Genomic DNA, 20,870 nt, shown 5'->3' with positions numbered 1-20,870 from the left:
GAAGAAAAGAGAAAAAGAAGAGGAGGAAGACGAGTGAATAAACTAGGATGAGAGGAAGACTTGGAAAGACTTTATCAAGTTTTTAAGACTTTATATCCACCTTAAGTGTTTGAAATATAAAGCTGAAATTGATCCCTTTTTTTAGATCGGAATATCAAATATTTTATGCTCGCGCTTCGCACTCGCTTTTATTTTCATGATAAAAGATGTATCCAGTTTCAAAACACAATATCAAAATTTTTCTGCTCACCCTTTGTGCTCGAATTATCATGGGCGGAAATCCCAGGGGGCAGGGGGGACGTGTCCCCCCTACTCAAAATAATAGGGGGGACACAATATCAAATGTCCCCCTACTTTTTTTTGTCTTTTATGATGGTAAGAAATACATCATTCTAAATCGAAATAAAACATGTATTTTGGGACGAGTTGGGACGAGATGACCGTACTTTGGGATGATAACCTTTTTTTTGCTCGTCAAATTTTCCCGCCCCTTGTCCCCATAGGCGGATCCAGGGGGCCACCCCCCCCCCCTTATCGGCGGAGCAAAACAAAGAAAAAAAGGGAAAGAAAGAAGGAAAAGGGGAAAAGAAATGAGAAAAAGAAGAGAAGGACGACGAGTGCATAAAATAAGATGAGGAGAAGACTTCGAAAATAAAAGAAATCTTTCGTGCCACTATATAAAATTTTCGCTCATTGCCTGTTAGGTGATTTACATGTCTTGTTCCATATGGAGCTCAAATATCAAGTTTGGAAGTCAATATACAAAACATATTTCACCTCGGAAATCGAACTTTTGTTATTTTGTGTGATTAACAAATTGATTTATAAAAGTGCTCTGTAAAAATGTCTGTAAAAACGCGCTCGCAAATATTGATTTATCAGGTACCTATTATTTTCGTGAAATTCGTGTATTCCATAGTTTTTAAAATACACCTATTGAGGTCTGATTGTCTGCACGCTGGCATTTGATTGGCGAGTTATATAGGTTTCAATATTGATTATACAACAAACTACTTAAATCCCCTTTTCATGACAGTTTATCAAAAATTTTAGCTCGCAATTTTCGCTCACATTGATGGTAAAAAATATATTAATTGATGCATCCTATTCATAGTTACAAAAGTGAAATGTCCAGTTTTTATGCCATAATATCATCAGATTTCCCGCCCCCATTAGACATTAATAAATATGATATCAATTTAATAATCAAATTGTTCCTTTTGTTTCATCTCGCGCTTAGCAAGAGGAATAGAAAGATAGTCATCATTTTCATGACATGTCGAAAAGATGTCCCGGTCCTATATGTCAAAACTCAAAGTAATAATAATGGAAATTTTTGCTCTTTTTTTTAAAGTGCGATCAATATCCGTCGAGGCCGTCGTCAACATCAAGCAGGTCTCTCATGACGACGGTCTCCTGCGTTCTGAAATTCAGTTAAATCATATTTTTCATATACTTTTTTATATTCAGAAAGAGATTGTAAATGATATGTGTGTCTAAAATGTATATATATGTAGAATCTATGTAATAATTGATTATGTTGTATTATGTTGAACATGTGGAACGCAGAAATAAATTTCAAGCAAACAAACCTCACAATTTTGCTAAAAAGTGCTTCAAATATAATGCTGTAATTGACTCTTTTTCAGATCGGAATATTAAATATTTTAAGAGTGCGCTTCGCGATCGCTTTGATTTTTATCAAGATGTATTTAGAATGCCTAGATTCTATAGGTCTAAGTTTGAAACGCGCCCGCAAGTTTATTCAGATGCGCAACTTATTCTCTATTCAAATCAATATCCAGTTTCAGATCACAATATCGAAAATTTTCTGCTCGGCTTTGTGCCCGCATTATTAATGTAGGAAGACTCCCAATTACTCATCCCATTTCAAAACTAAATCTTTTTTAATATATAATTTTTTTTCTGCTCGCCCTTCGCACTCGCATCAATTGTTGAATTATATAGCTATCCTGATCACGATTAGAAAAATTGATAAAAATTTTCCATTGTTTCCTTAGAGATTTCATTTTTTCAGCTCGCGCTTCGCGCCCGCAGTTTTTAATTGTTGAAATATGTAACGCCTTCATGACTAAGTGCAATCAGTCCTTAACAGGTACCTTTTCAACAGGTACCAGTTCTAAACGTATATAAAAATTTTCTGCTCGCGCTTTGCGCTCGCATTATTAATACTCATCCTTTTCATGATTTACAAAACATGAATAGAGTGTCTTTCAGTAAATATTATAGGACTAAATCTCGAAATTTTCCGCTCACGCTTCGCTCTCGCATCAATTGTATACTTATTATTATACCTATTCTGCTTGAGTTACAAAAAGTGCTTAGAATTTTCATTCTTAAGGTGAAAATGTAAAAAAATCAGCTCGCGCTTCGCGCTCGCATTATTTGATTGTTAAATGCTAACTGCACGCAGTCTTTAACAGGTATCTTTTCCATCAGTTTATTTCTGCTCGCGCTTTGCGTTCGTAGTATTTATTAAGTTGCACACACATTTTTTCAGGATAACAAACATTGCCCAGAATTTTCACATTTTAAGAAAAAATACATAAAATTTCCAAAAAAAATTAGCTCGCGCTTCGCGCTCGCATCATAAGGATTATGATTTTATGTATTAATTTATAAGAATAAAGCTAAGAAGTGACTAATGAGGACTACCCCTTCAAAGAAACAAACAAAAATCATCTTCGAGCTGCCGATCGGGGAAAAGATGGCTGAAACAAATTTCCGCCCCCCCCCCCTATTGGGGAAAGGCTGGATCCGCCCCTGTGTCCCCCTACCTTTTGAGAGAGATTTCCGCCCCTGCGAATTATTAATGTAGGAAGTTCCCCTCTTACTCATCCTTTTCACGATTTACAAAACATGAACAGAGTGTCCCGTTCTAGGTCTAAAACTATAATTTTTCTGATCGCGCTTCGCGCTCGCATCAATCGTTTAGTTATATAGCTATGATGTTCATGATTACAAAAATTGATTAAAGTTTTCCATTCCTTATGTAGAAATGTCAAAATTTTTCAGCTCGCGCTTCGCGCTCGCATTATTTGATTGTTGAAATATGTAACGTCTTCATGGCTATAACTGCAATTACTCTTTAACAGGTATAGGCATCTTCGAGCGGCCGATCGGGGAAAATATGGCTGAAAAAAAATTCCGGGGCCCCCTATTGGCGAAGGCTGGATCCACCCCTGAATTACCTTTGACCTTGGTCATGTTACCTTAAACAAACGTAGTCAGGATATTCCGCTATACTTTATGACCCTTGTTTCCAAGTTTCATGAACTATGACATTTCAAAACCTTAACTTTGGTTAAGATTTCAGTGTTGACGCCGTCCCCATCGTCAAAAAGAGGCGCCAATTATTGTCTCGCTCTGCTATGTAGGCGAGACAAAAATGATGTTCTGTCCTAGCGGCTTTGTAACATGTTTTAGTAGGGGCACGTAGGCAAGTCGTCAATATTTTAATGAGTAATTCGTGAGCTTCTTGAGCTGAGCACTCCATAACTCTATTCCTAACAAAAGTCGCTCTTGTTTGAGTAAAAAATCGGTCTAGTAGTATAATAGTCACTAGTTACTAGTAAACGTTTTGCATGTTCTAGGTGGGTAGACATTCATATATACCACAACCCAACAACGCATATCATATTCTGAAATTTTACAGAGCACTATTTAAAAGTCAATTTGTAAATCACATAAAATAATAAAAGTTCGATTTCCGAGCGGTGAAATGTATTTTGTAAATTGACTTCCAAACTTGATATTTATTTATTGAACAAGATATGAAAATCACCAAACAGGCAATGCGAGCGCGAAGCCCGAGCGAAATTTTGATATAGTGACATGAAAGATTCTTTTTATTTTCCAAGCCTTTCCCTCATCTTATTTTATTCACTCGTCTTCCTCCTCTTCTTTTGTTCTCCTCTGTTTTACCTCCTTTTTTTCTTTATTCCCCTTTTCTCTTTTTTGCTACACCAATATGGGGGGGGGGGCCGAGTTTACACGTAGTCTTGGTTTGGGCCGCTATAGCACGAAAAAATGATGAAAACCCCCTTTTTATAAGCGCTTAAAGATGAACTATCGAATGATAAAGGTTTGGAGGGTGTCATTATTAAGACATTATCAATTTGGGCGAATTTTTAAAATCTCATTTTTAACACATGAGTCTATGGGGAAAAGTTCGTGGTGTGTGCCCGTTTGATTTTTTTAATAAAGACTGATGACGTATAGATAGAGGGCGCATTCATGCTCTGTATCCTGTTTAAAAGAGTGGAACAATTTACCTGCTGATATGAAAATAGTAAAACACTTTTCATGTTCAATAGATTATCCAAAAACTTGCTTTCGATCTTGACAGATTCTGATTATCTTCCTTCAATATGTATTTTTGTGTATTTGCATTTAAGTGGATAACCTATATGTTTAGTATGTGCATAATGCGGGTGGATGTGGTCGTGTGTGTGTGTGTGTGTGTGTGTGTGTGTGTGTGGAAGGTGTATATATGTGTGTTTGTACTAGTTTTCCATTCTATTTTTAGCATCTTAACCTTATTATGTATTTTTTTTTCTCTCCTTTGTATCTTGTAGATTAGTCCTATGTTTTATGTTAATAATCATAAGTATTCCAGGGCCCTACTCACAAGTTTTGCTTTTAAAGGGGTCCTAAAACCAATTCGTCTATGCAATAATCTAATTAATGTATGTTTATGTACCCATTTACGTTGTATGTATATCTACTATGATTATGATGTGATGTTTTTGGTTGTTTAATAAATAAACTTGAAAAACCTGAAAACTGATATCTGATTTGCAGAGTAAATCCATGTAGGTCCATTAGTAAACCAACAAAATTGTATTTGTATCCGGGTTTGTATTTCTGTAACGTCTTTCGTCTGTTGCCTGGGCTCTGAAACTGCGGCCCGCGAGACAATAAAGAGAAGTTTCACAAAAAAACTTCAAGTTAAACCAAAATAATGATGATAGTAATAAAATACTGCATCTACAACTACACTGCAAAAACGCTGGTGTTAAATTAACACCAGCCTGGTATCAATATCGGTCCACACAAGAGAAACAACGCCGGTTTGGCGGTAGGCTAACGGCAAATTGGCATTAATATAGCAACACCAATGAGTTACCTGTGTTTTGCAGTGTGCTACTATACCCAGATGTTGTGTATCCGGACAGGTTGTATGTCCGGACGATCTCAAATTTAGAAACTAATTTGGAAAAATTTACAAGCGAATGAAGTTATGAGAATATTGTAGAGAACAAAATAGAAGATGATTACAACTATTAACATTTTTAGTGTAGTCCTAAGACAAAAAAGAAAGCTTCAAAAATAAAAGTGTCCGGACACTCGACCCCCATCCTAATATACTACTACTACGTAAAAAAAAAAAAAACTCGACGAGGATGGGATTCGAACCCACGCGTGCAGAGCACAATGGATTAGCAGTCCATCGCCTTAGAAATAAAAGTATCCGGACACTCGACCCCCATCCTAATATAACTACTACTACGTAAAAAAAAAAAAAACTCGACGAGGATGGGATTCGAACCCACGCGTGCAGAGCACAATGGATTAGCAGTCCATCGCCTTAACCACTCGGCCACCTCGTCTGAATGAAGACTACATGCGATAAATATTAAGTATATTCAAAATTTTAATGGACGTTTTGCCGAAATCAGGTACCCGGTAATTATACCGATTTAATTTGATTACAGGTTTAACGTGCAGTTTTAAATTATTTAATACTGAATAAGGTTTAGGATTACGAAGCTCGGCTCAGCCTCGTTCGATCATATCGGAGCTGGACTCGAAATGAAGTAAAGCAAGCGAGCGAGAGGAGGCGGATTCAGACGTAGTCTCGGATTTCAGACCTTAATGATCGAATACACTGACATAATGTTCGATCCACAGCCGCGGCAAAGCATTGAGCAAAGCATTTAATCTACAATGCTCTTTTATGTTGCTTTTAAATAAATGGAAATGTTATCGGTAACTAGGTGTGCACTTGTTTTTTTTAATGATAATAATGTAAAAAAGGGGGGGGGGTACGGTGTAGTATTCTATCATAAAATAGGGATCAGGTCGGTCCCAGTTAGAGGTCGGTCAGATCACGATGGTTTCTACTTCCACGTAGGCCCAGGGGAAAAAGTATATACATCAATGCTTTTGGTCTGCTTTCTGGTATACCACATCAGATTATGGGCCCATATATGTTATGGCATAAATTCTATTTTTCTGATGCTCCGTTGAACTTGGAGTTGGGGACATACGCCGACAGAAACATATATAAATATATATATATATATATATATATATATGTATATATATATATATATATATATATATATATATTATATTATATTATATATGTATATATATATTTATGTATATATATATTTTTTTTAAACAAATTTTTATCAATTTCATAATATGCAAATGATATTTTTTTCTCAGTTTGTGTTGAGATTCTTCGAAATTTGATTTCTTTCTAGTATTCTAATTTGTTCTACCGTGTTCCTTTCCTCTGCAGATGTCCTTTTTAAAAATATAACATTAGACTTACTTTGGATTGATTCTGGGGTGGATCCAGGATTTTCCCAAAGGGGGGGCACTTTTTCCCGATAAAATTTGACCGAGCAAAAAAAAAGGAAAAAATATAGGTCCTCGATTTGTAGGAGGGGGCACACTTGGGTCGAAATGCGGATGGCATATTTACATTAAAAATTTTGATTATGGCTTTCAAGGGGGGGGGGTGGGGACGAGCTGGATGAGCCCCCTGGATCTACCAGTGGATCGACTATTATGTCGATCTCGCGATCGCCCAGTACGTTCTGTCCTCTCATCAAATTATTTAATGGAAAACAGTATCACTTTTCTAATTTAGGCTTTAATTGATTTGACAAACATAATAAATTATAAAATCCAAGTCTAAATAACGCTGTCACTTAGTCCCTTTGGTGCCCGCAATACTGAGTGGGCCATGACAAGGGGGGGGGGGGGGCGGGGGACAGAGTTGTCCCAAATTGTTTTGAGATGTCTAAAGCTAATTCATTGCGCAAATAAAGCAAGCTAAAACAAAGTCACAAAAGTATGAAGAAGTCACTACTAGTAGTACCCTGTCAGATATAAGTCTTTTTTTTTTACTTGAGTAAAATATACAGTAGAGAGACAATTGATATCCCATTATTTCCTTAGTTTTCCTTTTATTTGTTTGCGCCTTTTTTTGAGAATATGTTCCGGTTTCTGCATTTGCAGCGCAGCGCAACTAACCGGCTAGCTAATACAAGCGGTGGGAAGTTAATGAGGTCACCAAACCGACTCTTTTTTAAGTTATATTGTAGAACTATTCTTAGTCTCAAAAGATACCGGCGGATTTGCCTTATTCAATATTATCACAGGTTAGTCGACCTTTTCTCTGAAGTATCACTAGTAAATAGATTATTAAGTTACTTGAACTTGAAGTCGATCGCGAAATGAGCGTTACGACTTACGTTTACCGTATACTGGTATTTGGATCTAATTCGATAAACCAATGATTGCTACCGTAGACTTTGACTAGGATTTAGCTCGCGTGCAATTCGCATGAGTGTATCACAAAATTCTGATACATCCATTGGAAGTGTGTGCACCAGAATTGCATGCTTGTTTGATAGAAATGGCTTTGGTGTGTGATAATTGCTGTGACTGCAATGTTGTGAACATGAGTCATGAGTTGAGAGAATGAAGATTTCAGTCACTCATCCTACGAACGAGGTTTATAACCTCGTTCTCAGCAGGAGGCTTCTGCGTTAGAGAGTAAAAATCATTTAGACCTAGGCTAGTCTAGATCTACTAACGTATGCTTACTCTCATTCTCAACGAAGCCAGGTATTCCTTCCCATTCATCTGCGTGTACCGCTAAATAACCTGAAACTTTCGCCCCCGAGATTTCTACTTTCCTTCTAAATCATGTACATGCGGTACAAGTTTACAACTTCATTTCCAACATTTCAACGTTATCGATTTTATTTTTAAAAAAGAATTCATCAAAAAATGAGAAAAATATTATGAAAAGACAGAAGAGACTTGCCCGGTGTTTTTATGCCGCCATCTTGTTTCCTGTTCTTCACCAACATTATAAACGGGTGCGTCGCATAACGTTGGGGAACTCATGCAATTTTATAAATGTGATAGGCCTACTTTTGGAACATCTTTTCACAAGAAGATCATTCTCACTGACCTAACTTAAAAAAAATGAATAAAAACTCACCGAAATTTATGCTTGATGGCGATTGATCCTCTCGGTTGCTGCTATGGTGTTCAACAGTGACAATTTGAAAAAGAAAAAAATCTCGCAAAACCAGAGAGGTTTGTCCACCCATTTGGACGAAACTCTGCTTGTGAATTGTGATGCATTCTGGTAAGGAAGTCTCGATAGCCTCTATCAAGACAAATTGGTAATCTTGTTTCGTCTCGATAAACATTTAAAGAATAAAAAAGTGTAAATGACATTTCCTGAGGATTTATAAATTAATTATCATAGGCCCTTTCACCATACAATATGTAGGTTATTAAAGAAGGAAGTAAAGACTCTGATGGTGCTACAATTATCATTCGAGGCAGAATTATCAAAATGGGGGGGGGGGAGTCGATATTTACACCCTCAATTAAAAAGTAGAAGGGGAAGTCCTTACTGTATGAAGTCTGAAGTTTTAAGTATATTAACAAGGCTCCACATTAACTTTTTTTTGCCCGAACGGGCCACCAAAACCTTCAAATAATTTTTTTTGGTGGCCCATTAGTAAAGTTTGGTGGCCCGAAAAATATAAAGAAAAACATTTATTAAAAATATAAAGAAAAACAAACAAATATTCTGCAGTCACTACCACGTACCACTATTCTTTGTACATCTTGTGTGTAAATCGTGCTTGCTGTTATTTTACTTTGCTTATTTTGTGGTAATATATAAATTGTTCTATCATTGTGAATATGAAATGATTGAAAGAATAAAATTGTATTGTTCCCAGGTTGTGTGGACTTTTAATCTCTGTATAGACACACACTCATAATGGTAAAGTAAATAAATAGTGCATATAGCAAACTCAGATTGATTTACAAAACAATGATTTTTCCTTCCTTTTTTATCGTAAAACCTAGATTATGCAGGCCCCAAATCCAGTTTATTTTCTCTTTTCCAGCATATTATAGCAGGAGAAAATCACAGAAAATATGCTGCAGAATGAGAACAATGTATAAAAGGGGGAAATAAACAAAATAATTTTTAGAATAGTATATTGAAAAAAAAAAAAAAATTGTAAAAATGAATTAGTGAAATAAGACAAATAAAATAATGAAGTAAGAAAAAACAAAGAACAGGAAAAAAATGAGAAAAAAACAAAAGAATATGTAAGAAAAATCAATAAGACTAAATTATCAGAAAAATGGGGAAAATTATTATTATTCAGTAGAAACATGTTCTTTAATCAGGCATATTCAATGGGAAGGGGTATAAATGGTTTAATCACTGTAAAAAAAAATGACAGAAAAATAAGAAAACGGCAAGTTATCTGGAAAAAAACAGTGAGAAAATTCCTTCCCTATATTTGACAAAATGATGGAAAAATTCACATTTCATATCAATAAAATGCCTTCCCAAAGTATTTACATGTACTTCCTTAAAGGAGACACTCGAAGAATCCAAAGTATTTTATAATGCCTTTTTGTGGTCATCATTGTAAAGGGGAAGTATTACTAATCAGATATATAACTTCACTTTTCAAAATAGTCATTAGAGTTTGCAGAAATCAGCTCTCAAAAATGATTTATTTTCATGCCATATTTCTGCCTTCCATCGGTCCTCTTGCGAGCTCCAGCTGAGTGACGTCACACAATGAGCGTGAGCAGCTGAGCTGACAGCAGCCCATTGAAGACGATCTTTCCAATCAGCGTTTTTTGCTCTTAGAATTGTTTATTCCTCACAAGATTGGTCTTGTTATATAGATAAAAGTTTGAATTTACTGAACAGTGAAATAAAGTGCACATTTAACGTATTTTGGTAACCGATATTTAGCTTAGAAAAAATGATTTTTTTTTTCAAGAAATATATTTGAATAAACAAAGCATATTTTCACTTAGAAATCACACTTGCGACAAATTGATATTATAATCAATATAAAGCATAGACATTCTTCGTCACGACTGAAAAAAAAATTATGAAATTTCATTACGTAACAAAGTCAGGAACCACAAAATAACATGGCAATATCCATCGCGAAATGATTGAAATTGCAGTTGAATTGCCGAAACATGATTAGCCCACAGCGACGAGCGGACTTTGTTTCATATATCTTAAAAGCCCGCTGCAATGTAGGGAATGGTCTGTGGCCAAACGTGTTGGCCATCGTTTTGTCGTGTGCGAGGACCCTGGTTCAAAACTCGGATTAAAACGGGTATTTTTTTTATTCCTTCTCGTCCCTACCCAGCTTTTTTTTCTTGTGAAATCCCATTCAGACCTGTATTTATCAAATCTTATTTAATTGCTGCTTTTGATTTTCAAGTTCTTGATTAGATTCTACTCTTATTTGGGATGGGAGGGGTACAGGATGAGTTAAAAGTCAAGTCCACATCAACTAAAAATTATTTGAATAGAGTAATTTCCCTTGCTGTTTTTACTCAAAACAGTCACAAAACAATGATATGCAAATTAGTGTTGTCACTCACATCACATTCGTTTCTAATTTTTTTGTGGCATTTTGTTTTTTAATTCTTTGCAGATTTGAGTATAGGAATTTCTTCATCCGAACACAATAGGTTACATTTACGGAACTGTAACTCTAAATGTTATTTGGAGGAATTAAAATCCCTCTGAAAATTTTTCAGAAAATAAATAGAAAATTAAATATCAAATCTACATGTCATGTAAATATATCAAACAACAAAATACAAAAGAACTTAGTGCGTGTGACATAACGGTTAGTGTAATTTGCACATCGACACAGATGAGCATATCATCGTTTTATAAATTAGGCAAAATTTCTCAATGTTAGAGTAGTAATTATATAAATTTGAATCAAAGTTTTTATGAAATTTCCTGCAATATCTTATTTTTCTTTAAATTCAAATGAATTTTTGATTGTGTGGACTTCTCCTTTACTCTTAATGTAGGGAATGCATAGCAATATTTATCCAGAAACAAAATTGTCTTAAAATATGCAAATCTGTAATTGGGCACATGTTCACTTTTCTTTCATCCAGGCCACTTCCTCACACCCACCAGGCTTACAGTCTTAGAACAAAAAAAAATGATGAACCATCACACAACAGCACACAACATTCAGTGCTTCACAATAAATATTTCACTTCTGTTCATACATGTACATGCAATAAATATTGTGGAAAACAAATAAAAGGCGTACCCATATTCAAATACCGTTTAAAAGGACAAATATATTATACCTTTCGAGAAAAATCAGCATGTTAGATAACAAAACACAAATATGGGGCACTGCAAGAAACTTATGTTCCATTGCAAATCAAGCGTAAGTTTTAAATTCAAATTCAAGCGTAATAAGGTCGAGTTGCAATAGCAGTTCAACTACATGTACATGTTTGTCTTTAATCAAAGGACTTACCCTTGATTTGGGACGTGTGATTGATTAGAAAATTTCTTGCAAAATGCCCTAATAACATTAAAATTGTTTTTTTCGTTTTAAGTTGTGTGTTCTTATTTTCGACAAGCTGTATTCCTGTCCAAGTCAATTTTTTTAGTTCTCTCCAAAACTGTGCTCAAAATCGTTTCCAAGATCGATAAAGATAAATTTTCTGTTGCATCATTATCAGTCCAAAACTTGCACCGTAGCTCCTGGAAAGAGTGAAGAAAAAAATGGCTATATCCAAATCAGTAAGAGGACATGATGGAATCTCCCAGATTGAAGTAGCGAGCAGAGACCAGAAGTCACCAGAGTCAGCAAGTGTGCAGATCTGTGTGTAGAAGAGAGAAAAAATAAAGAAATAATTTAAATAATCAAATCAAAGTATGAATTTCATTATCTTGATGATTGACGACGTGCGGTGGCATGTAATTCCCGGTCAACAACAAATAATAGTAGGTTTAGACACCTGAAAATTCCACTCAGAACACTGGTGCTCTACCTCAACGCTCAAGTGATGTTTGTGTAGGCCCCACTCTACTTACCGCTTAGCGGTAGTGAATCACTTGAGGTACGGTACTCTGTGTCATTACAAAGAGTGCATTTATCTTCATTGTTTTATGTTGAAGGCACTACGCATTCATATGTAGAAGCACTCTAATCAGAAAGAAACACCAGACTCTAGTTTTGGCCAGGAATCAGCATGATCAGGGTAACCACTGCTGAAAATTTGTCTTGCTTCATGACATCGGCATTATGGTGATATAATTCTGTGTATCTGGATGTATACGATACAGGGCCCTCCTGAGCATAAACGCATTGGGTACTAGACCTGTGTATAATAAAAACTTAAACATTTGGCCTTATCGTGAAATTTGGTGTTTGTGCGCTCGTTGTGTACAAAGTCAATGGGAGTGGATCACCGCCGTTGACGAAATAAACGGCAGTGAATGGACTGGTGACAAAAACTACGATAATGCCAAACATTCCTATGAAACAGCATATTTTCAGCCATGGTCCATGCCAGTGCTCATGCTCCTAAATAATTTAATCGCCTGAGTCCTGACCAGTTTATTTAGAAATCTGACTGAAGTCTTTGTGAAGAAAAATCTGCTGGAATTGTGCAAAAACATTATTTCTAAAATAAAGACTTTTTAATTTTAATAGTAGTCATGCCAAAATGCATGATTCTAAAATTATATCAGATCTGTATCTGTCATCTGACCTGAATGCATCGTCAGAACAAGTACAGACTACAGTTTCCAAACATGCTTACCTTGACTTTTGACTGGATCAAACAGTGCAGCGTAACCTGCATCGGCAGCAAGTGAATGGGACCGTACAGCTTGGAATCAGAGCAACACAACGAAGACTGTCGAGTGGACAAAATCGGTCTTTCCAGTTCATAATTCAATAAAAATGGACAAAGTAACACAGTTCTGGTTCTCTTATAGTCTGAAGATGTCGAAATCGGATATCACAACACATGAAGAAAACGGTAAATTCGAAGAAAAATAGAGACCAGGAAGGTGTATCAGTGTATTATGCACAGAGTCAGAGAGATAGTGTGTAGTCGATCATGTGACGTCATTATTCTCGACTGTTTTCGATCGCGTGAATGTCTGCCTGGGGGCGGCTGGGGGGCTGAGAAGGGTCTCTATTAATTTCATTTCTTGCATTTCCACAACATCTGTATAATAAAGACTTTTTAGTGACATGTATTTGTGTATAAAAAGACAAGACCTTTCCATTCATATATAATTTGTCTATAATCATCACTTTCGTGAATTTTCTTTGTGTGTATCCTTTAAGAGTGGTTTAAGAAGTCATTTATAAACAAGAAAGAAAGAAGCTGTCTATTCAAGACAGCTTCGAAAATAAACCAAATATCAACATACATATAAATGCACATGTGGGACTGTGATGTACTCACCTATGTGTTTTATGTGTATTAATGCATTTGGAAATCGGTCTTTTTGAGTCAAAAGAGAGGTCATAATTCCTCCTTTTAATGCTTGCAAATTATCAGGTTTCAGTAATATTTATGGACAGTAGAAGGGCATTTCTTTGGTGTAAAATGTGACTTTGACGTAGATTTTCAAAGTTCTGGGGAAGATTTCTTAGCAGTAACATTTCGCATCGCAGCTCCCTGAGTCTGAATAGTCTACTAGCGCACAGCCAGCTGCAGTGGTTTGATGCATGCAAAGCTCAGCCAGACAGCCGGCACGGCCGGCTGAATAATAGTTACTGTATGCTAGCGGTAGGCCTACATACTGTCATGACTGTGCAATCTTTGTGTGGGTCTATTTGTGTGTAGATTAACAAAAAAGGCGCATGACGAATTGACTTGCAATTTGAACTATAGAAAGTTGATAAATGCATGCAAAATCGGGAGAAAAATTGCGCTACTTTGAAAATTATTGGTTGCCCGATTCGGGCCACCAAAACTTAACATTTTTTCAATAATGGTTGCCCAAGATGAATTTTAGTGGCCCCGGGCCACCGCTAATGTCGAGCCTTGATATTAAGTTTTATTCTTATAGCCAATATTAAATTATCAAATAAGGCTTAAATTAATGATAGCGACTGCGCCATTTGCGAGGTTTTTTCCCATTTAGATTTTGACCAATTAAAATGGAACATTCTAGATAATTTTTGTAATTATGAAAATGATTGTCTTGTCTTGTCTTGTCTTCCCATTGTTCCCCACAATCATAAAAGTTGATTATATGGGGAACCTATTTCATGACCTGCTTTCTCAGATTTCCTCCACGTGACATTTTTTTTAAGTTACATGATCATTATTACATGTATTTTGCTACTTTCATGAATGTATTGTTTTATTTTGATGTAATTATTGTATCTCCTTTCCCCAATGATGTTGAGATGAAAATAATGTATTTACTTTGATTGCTATTATTTTCAAAATTAATGAAATGAAATGAAAAAGGAAGATCAGTATCACCCCCTAATCTGCTTTTTTTGGTCATCCGTCACCACTTCTTGCTAACACCCAACACATTGGTATCTTGCTAAATAAATGTTGCGAGTGCAGATAGGCAAGATAAAATATATGTGTGTTTATAATGGGAATTGAGTGTTTCCTAGTCTTTTCACTACTAACAGTGACATTACAGGCAGGGCAGGGGACACCCCCCCCCCAACAGTGACAGATTTCGCCAAGAAAAAAAAATTGAAAAGGCAAAAGGAGAAGAGGGAAAGGGATAGAATGAGAAGAAAAAGAGCGGGGGGGGGGGGGGGCAAGAAAGGAAAATGGACAGGGTAAAAGAGAAAAGTAGATGAAGGGAAAGAAACAATATAGATATAAAAAAAGTCAAACACGAGGAAAGAATGAAAGGAAGGAAAGGAGAACATAATGTGAGAAAATTAAAATCATCCCTAAATACTAATAGATGAGTGAGGAAAAAGAATTAGGGAATGTTGTGAAAACCCTTTTTTTTTCTTTGCATATTTATTTCAGCGCCCCATTAAAAAAATAGTTCCCAGGGTCCTTTTTAAATATTTGACCGAAAGCCCCTTCATTTAGGTGTAATTTTGCTTTGTTTTGTGTGTTTTTTTTTTCTTGTAATTTTGTGTCTCACCTGCATAGCAGTGTGAGACTGTAGGCGCTGCTTTTCGACGGCGGCAGCGTCAACACCAAATCTTAACCGAAGGTTAACTTTTTGAAATGACAGCATAACTTAGAAAGTATATGGACTTAGTACATGAAACTTGGCCAGAAGGTTAATCAAGTATTACTGAACATCCTGCCTGAGTTTCATGTCACATGACCAAGGTCAAAGGTCATTTAGGGTCAATGAACTTAGACCATGTTGGGGGAATCAACATCAAAATCTTCACCTAAGGTTAAGTTTTTGAAATGTCATCATAAGTTATAGAGTATATGGACTTAGTACATGAAACTTGTTCAGAAGGTTATTCAAGTATCACTGAACATCCTGCATGAGTTTCACGTCACATGACCAAGGTCAAAGGTCATTTAGGGTCAATGAACTTTGGCCGAATTGGGGGTATCTGTTGAATTACCATCATAACTTTGAAAGTTTGTGGATCAGATTCATGAAACTTGGACATAATAGTAATCAAGTATAACTGAGCATCCTGTGCAAGTTTCAGGTCACATGATCAAGGTCAAAGGTCATGTAATGTCAATGATCTTTGGCCATGATGGGGCTATTTGTTGAATTACCATCATACATGTATCTCTGTAAGTGTATTGGTCTAGTTCATAAACGTGGACATAAGAGTATCACTGAACATCCAAGTATCACTGAACATCTTGTGTGAGTTATAGTAGTTTTCAAAGTTAGCACTGCTGCTATATTGAATTGCGTGATGCAGGTGAGACCGCCAGAGGCATTCCACTTGTTTTTTTTTGACCAAAATTGCTTCCTTCCACCCTTCCACCTACCCGAACATCGAGACCAAAAACTCACTCTGATACTACGAATGACAAAGGTGGGATTTTATGGGGGGAAATATAAAATTCATGCAACATCATGATATTTAAAAAAATAAAAACTAGTATTCTTACTTTACACAGAGTTTCACCTTTTTTTCCACATGTGCCTGTATCAGTCTCAAAATTGGTGATTTAGAGCCAACTGGAGTTCCTCACACATATAAATAATTCGCTGCCGATTTCAAAACATCGCATGTGCGAGGGTTTGAGGTTGGACGCAAGTGGAATTACATAAGGTTATTAAGTATTTAAAATATCCTGCCTATGTTTCAGGTCATATGACCAAAGTCAAAGGTCATTTAGGGTCAATGAACTTTGTCTAAGTTGGGGGTATTTGTTTAATACATATACCATCATAACTTTGAATGTTTATGGATTTAGTCCATAAAAACTTGGACATAAGAGTAATCATGTATCACTGAACATCCTATGCGAGTTTCAGGTCACATGACCAAAGTCAAAGGTCATTTGAGTTCAATGAACCATGTTGAGGGTAATTGTTTAATTACCATCATAACAAAGTTTATGGATATAGTTTATGAAATGGTAATCAAGTATCACTGACAAGTCTTAGGTCACATGATCAAGGTCAATTAGGGTAAATGAACATTGTATGAAACTTGTTTTTTTGTGAATAATTATTTTATAGTAGTTTTCAAAGTCAGCACTGCTGCTTTATTGAATCATGTAATGCAAGCGAGACTGCCACAGGCCAGAGGCACTCCACTTGCTTTTGCTTGGAACCATTTAGAAAATTTTCTCCACCATGTTATACCCATATCATCATTTTGCCAGTGTTGTCTATATACCGTAATCAATCACAATGTCACTGTCACATGCTCTATGTGTGTATTTCATTATGTCATGGCAACATGTATTCATCATGGTGACAAATTAAATGTAATATTAATATAGTATTAATACTTATATTTTTTTAGCCACTGACCAGCAAGTTGATGCTGGATTTGAGATCACTTCCTCATGATGATGAATGGAGATGTTAAGCTGGGGCCAATCTCTGTCAATGGGGGTAGTCACTATGGCAACCAAGATAATGAGGGTTATGAGAATGATGGATTTGAACTTCATGAAGAGAGTAGCTGGTCCTCAAACAAGCATGTAGAGGTATGTAAATTAAATTGTAAATTGACTTATAATACAATTTTATTAACAAATTATTAGACCATCACCATGAAGCATAAAATGGAAAATATGTTTACCATGTCCTTGTCTTCAACAGCAATGATCATCCTGTTTTCGGTAAATTTCCCATAATTAGGGTGTGTTCAATGTTGATTTTCAAATTTTAACAGCAACATGAATCAAGATTGAAAATGCAATTATAAAACACAAACATGCTCAGGGTGCAATTTTCAGTGTAAAAAATAAAGCTGTTGATAACTACATTAATTATCTTTAATTTCCCTGCTCTTGTTGATCAACTTCCTGCAAAGTTTGACTATTCTCAAGAAAAGTCAATTCTGACACAAGTAGTCTTCTATTGTGAGAGGAAATTTACAGACGTTTCAAAACTCAATTGTGTTCAGTGTTGCATTTTGTAGCATTTGCAATTTTTAACGTCATATCTGTGCTGATCGCTTTCCAAACTTACTTTTTTTAGCGTTTCAATATTCCTCCAAATCGTGATCTGAAAGATGTTTATTTTTACGACTGGGAATGGAGGACATTGAACACACCCTTTGTATCTCATAATTCTCATTATTTCTGTGTTTTGTAATTGCTTTTCATGTTGCTTTTTAAAGATAAATACCAGTTGTGGTAACAATCTCAAAATGAGTTTGAACAGAATCCAATGAAATTACCACCAAAGTGTTTGTATGTATAAATTAAAAATATGTGCCAAAAAGCTGTGGAAGAAAATGCGTACCTACCGAGAAATGAGCAAAATAAGTGCGGAATTCCATCAAACGTTGGGTATTTTTTGGAAGCAATATCAATACAAATTCTCACCTGTATGCTTTTCTGTTTTAGTGATCATCAAAGTTATTGATTTTGAGCGACAGATTTCATGATTTTACATTAATAAACCAGATCTACATGTATGATAATATTTTGACAATTAGCCTTGATTTGAAAGACTTTCTCATGAAACTATTGTTTGCTGCAACTGTCTTTTACCTTTAAATTTGAATATTGACATTGAACACACCCTTAGTCTACAAGTACAGTACATGTAGGTATAGATTTCTGACAGTCTTCAAAATTCGCTCAAATAATGATGAATACAAACTCGTCAATAAGTTTGTTGTGACTGGGCTTTGGGCCATGATAACCTATCAATGCTATACTTACATGACCTTCCAATTCAAAACATTTTGTTTGATGCAAGAAATCAAAATCACTAGGTGGTGCTGCACCAGCCTGAGTTTGCTCAATCTCAAGAGTTTAGTCCGATCAGCCCTCTTTGCGATTTATCTCAAGATTCAAGAAACCCTGTCTCCATCATTGTAAAAAGAGCAATTCGTGTTCGAGCGAGACATCAATGCATAATGATGTGACGCCATAAATAAATAATCCCAAGTGCGTCTGCACCTGTGAATTAGCGGGATAATTCGTAAGAGTGTGCGCTACTTTGCAAATAATCCCAAGTTGACTTGGGCTTGGAATCTCGCTATAAATCCAGCGAACTATCACAATACATGTAAGTGCGTCTCCATTACAAATAATCTTGAGATTGTTCAGATCGGGATAATTTGCCGGATCAGAAATAGCACGCTAATTTGAAAACTCGGGCTGGTGCAGACGGCCCTACCTAGGCCAAGACAACTTGCCTAGCATGGTTGGCATTTTGCCGAAGGGGATGACAATTAGCTTCAACACTGAAAAAAATATAAAAATAAACAGAGTGCAGTGATTTAGAAACAAACCAAAAATGATAATTCTACACACAACCAAATCACTCTCAAATACACACAAGTTTTTTAACAAGTAGGTAATATGCATGGAATATTTTCTTATAAAAAATAATTTTTTTTTAAATCTGTCAGAGCAGATAATAATGCAGAGGTTGTGTACAGAGTTTGGTTAAGTGTAATAGCACCATCTGGAGGCGAAAACAGCACAAGATAAACAGACTCCATGGATCTCAAGTTATGGAATTACATCTTCATCATAATTTCAATAAAAAGAGGCTTTGGTTTATTTAGTATCCTGACATTGTTCATAGAATCTTAATCATTATTTCAAAAGCAATAATTTTATGCTAAAATTTGGGACAGTCCATGTAAGGATGTTGGAGAAATGTGCAGTTTATAATAATAATAATTGGATTGGATAGCGCTTTTTCATTGAGGATACAAAACAGTGTTAAGACATAAGTCTTATGTTAAGCATGTAGTGAACATTAGTGCACTCATGTGTGACTGGGAGAAATCATTCTGAGAGTCAGACTGTATTATTGAAAGTGTACTTCAAAGTTTCTTTCACATGTACATGTACATGCACACCCGAGAAAATGTCATTCAATTGTAATTCATAAAGTTAAAGGCCAAAGTTTAGACTTTGACAAGAATAATTTTGGTTATCTACATGTTTATAAACTGCCTTCCTGGTAGATGGTATGCAATTTCTGTCTCAATCCAATTCAAACTTGCTCATGAACATACATGTACATGTACAAGTATGTCAGTTAATCTAATCTGATTAAGGGTTTATAAGCATTGGCTATCTGTCCTTTAATTTAGAAATCAATTCCATCTCAGAAAGTTGAAAGTTTCATCAAAATCGGGTGTAAAAAAAGAAAGTTATAACATTTTAAAGTTTCACTATTTATTTTACAAAATAGTTACTTGCACAATTTAGGCAAATGCAAATGAGAGAATCAATGTCCCTCACTATTTCTTTTGTTTTTTGTTGTTTGAATTGTTTAAATTTTACAGATTTGACAATAAGTACCAACTGGACTGAACTGTAAGATGTTTATATGTTCAGGGAAAAATAAATCTGAGGAGAAAATTAGAATATTTCATACATTGTAATGAAATAGAAAAAAGTGAGTGAGTGATGTAATCAGTTCCCTCATTTGCATACTGACCGGGATTTGCATATAACTGTTTTGTGAAATTAAGCAAAACTTAAAATGTCATAACTTACTTATTTTAATCCGATTTTGATTAAATTTTCTTGCATAGCAGAGCGAGCCTATATGCTGCTTTTCCTATGGCAGTGGCCTTGTCAACATCATCTTAACCCGAGGTTAAGTTTTATAATGGCATCATAACTTAAAAAGTATATGGACCTAGTTCATAAACCTTAGTCATAAAAGTAATCAAGTATCGCTGAACATCCTGTGCGAGTTCCAAGGTCAAAGATCATTTAGGGTTAATGAACTTTGGTCATATTTGGGGTATTTGTTGAATTACCATCATCAATTTTAAAGTTTATAGATCTAGCTCATAAAACTTGGACATAAGAATAATGAAATATCACTTAACATCCTGTATGAGTTTCAGGTCACATGACTTAAGATCAAAGGTCATTTAAGGTCAATGAACTTTGGCCATGTTGTAGGTAATTGTTGAATTGCCATCATTGCTAACTTTGAAAGATCTTACAGTTAATGAAATGTTTTCATGGGTAATCCAGGCGTAGGTCACTTGATCAAGGTCAAATGTCATTTAGGGTCAATGAACGTACTAGCATTCTATACGAATTATGTTTTTTGTGAATAATTATTTCAGAGTCATTTTCAAAGTCAGCGCTGCTGCTATATTGAA

At 35.5% G+C, this 20,870-nt stretch overlaps 1 protein-coding gene and 1 non-coding gene across 2 annotated transcripts in view; one reads left to right on the top strand and one right to left on the bottom strand.

Moving 5' to 3' along the window:
- Window positions 1–5,551: 5,551 nt before the first annotated feature.
- TRNAS-GCU lies at window positions 5,552–5,633 on the bottom strand. The gene has a single exon. It is a non-coding gene; the product is annotated as a tRNA-Ser (tRNA).
- A 1,647-nt stretch (window positions 5,634–7,280) lies between these two features.
- Window positions 7,281–20,870, top strand: part of LOC121419386 (MAGUK p55 subfamily member 5-like) — a 53,563-nt gene continuing 39,973 nt past the window's right edge. Inside the window, exons 1-2 of the mRNA XM_041613840.1 lie at window positions 7,281–7,421; window positions 17,073–17,259. Coding sequence (XP_041469774.1) covers window positions 17,116–17,259 — 144 coding nt within the window. The 5' untranslated portion in view covers window positions 7,281–7,421; window positions 17,073–17,115. The remainder of the gene's footprint in view (window positions 7,422–17,072; window positions 17,260–20,870) is intronic.

Source organism: Lytechinus variegatus, chromosome 7 (genome assembly GCF_018143015.1).
Source record: "Lytechinus variegatus isolate NC3 chromosome 7, Lvar_3.0, whole genome shotgun sequence".
NCBI lineage: Eukaryota > Metazoa > Echinodermata > Echinoidea > Temnopleuroida > Toxopneustidae > Lytechinus > Lytechinus variegatus.
The sequence above is the reverse complement of the archived record's forward strand: the minus strand, read 5'-3'. Positions and strand labels throughout refer to the sequence as shown.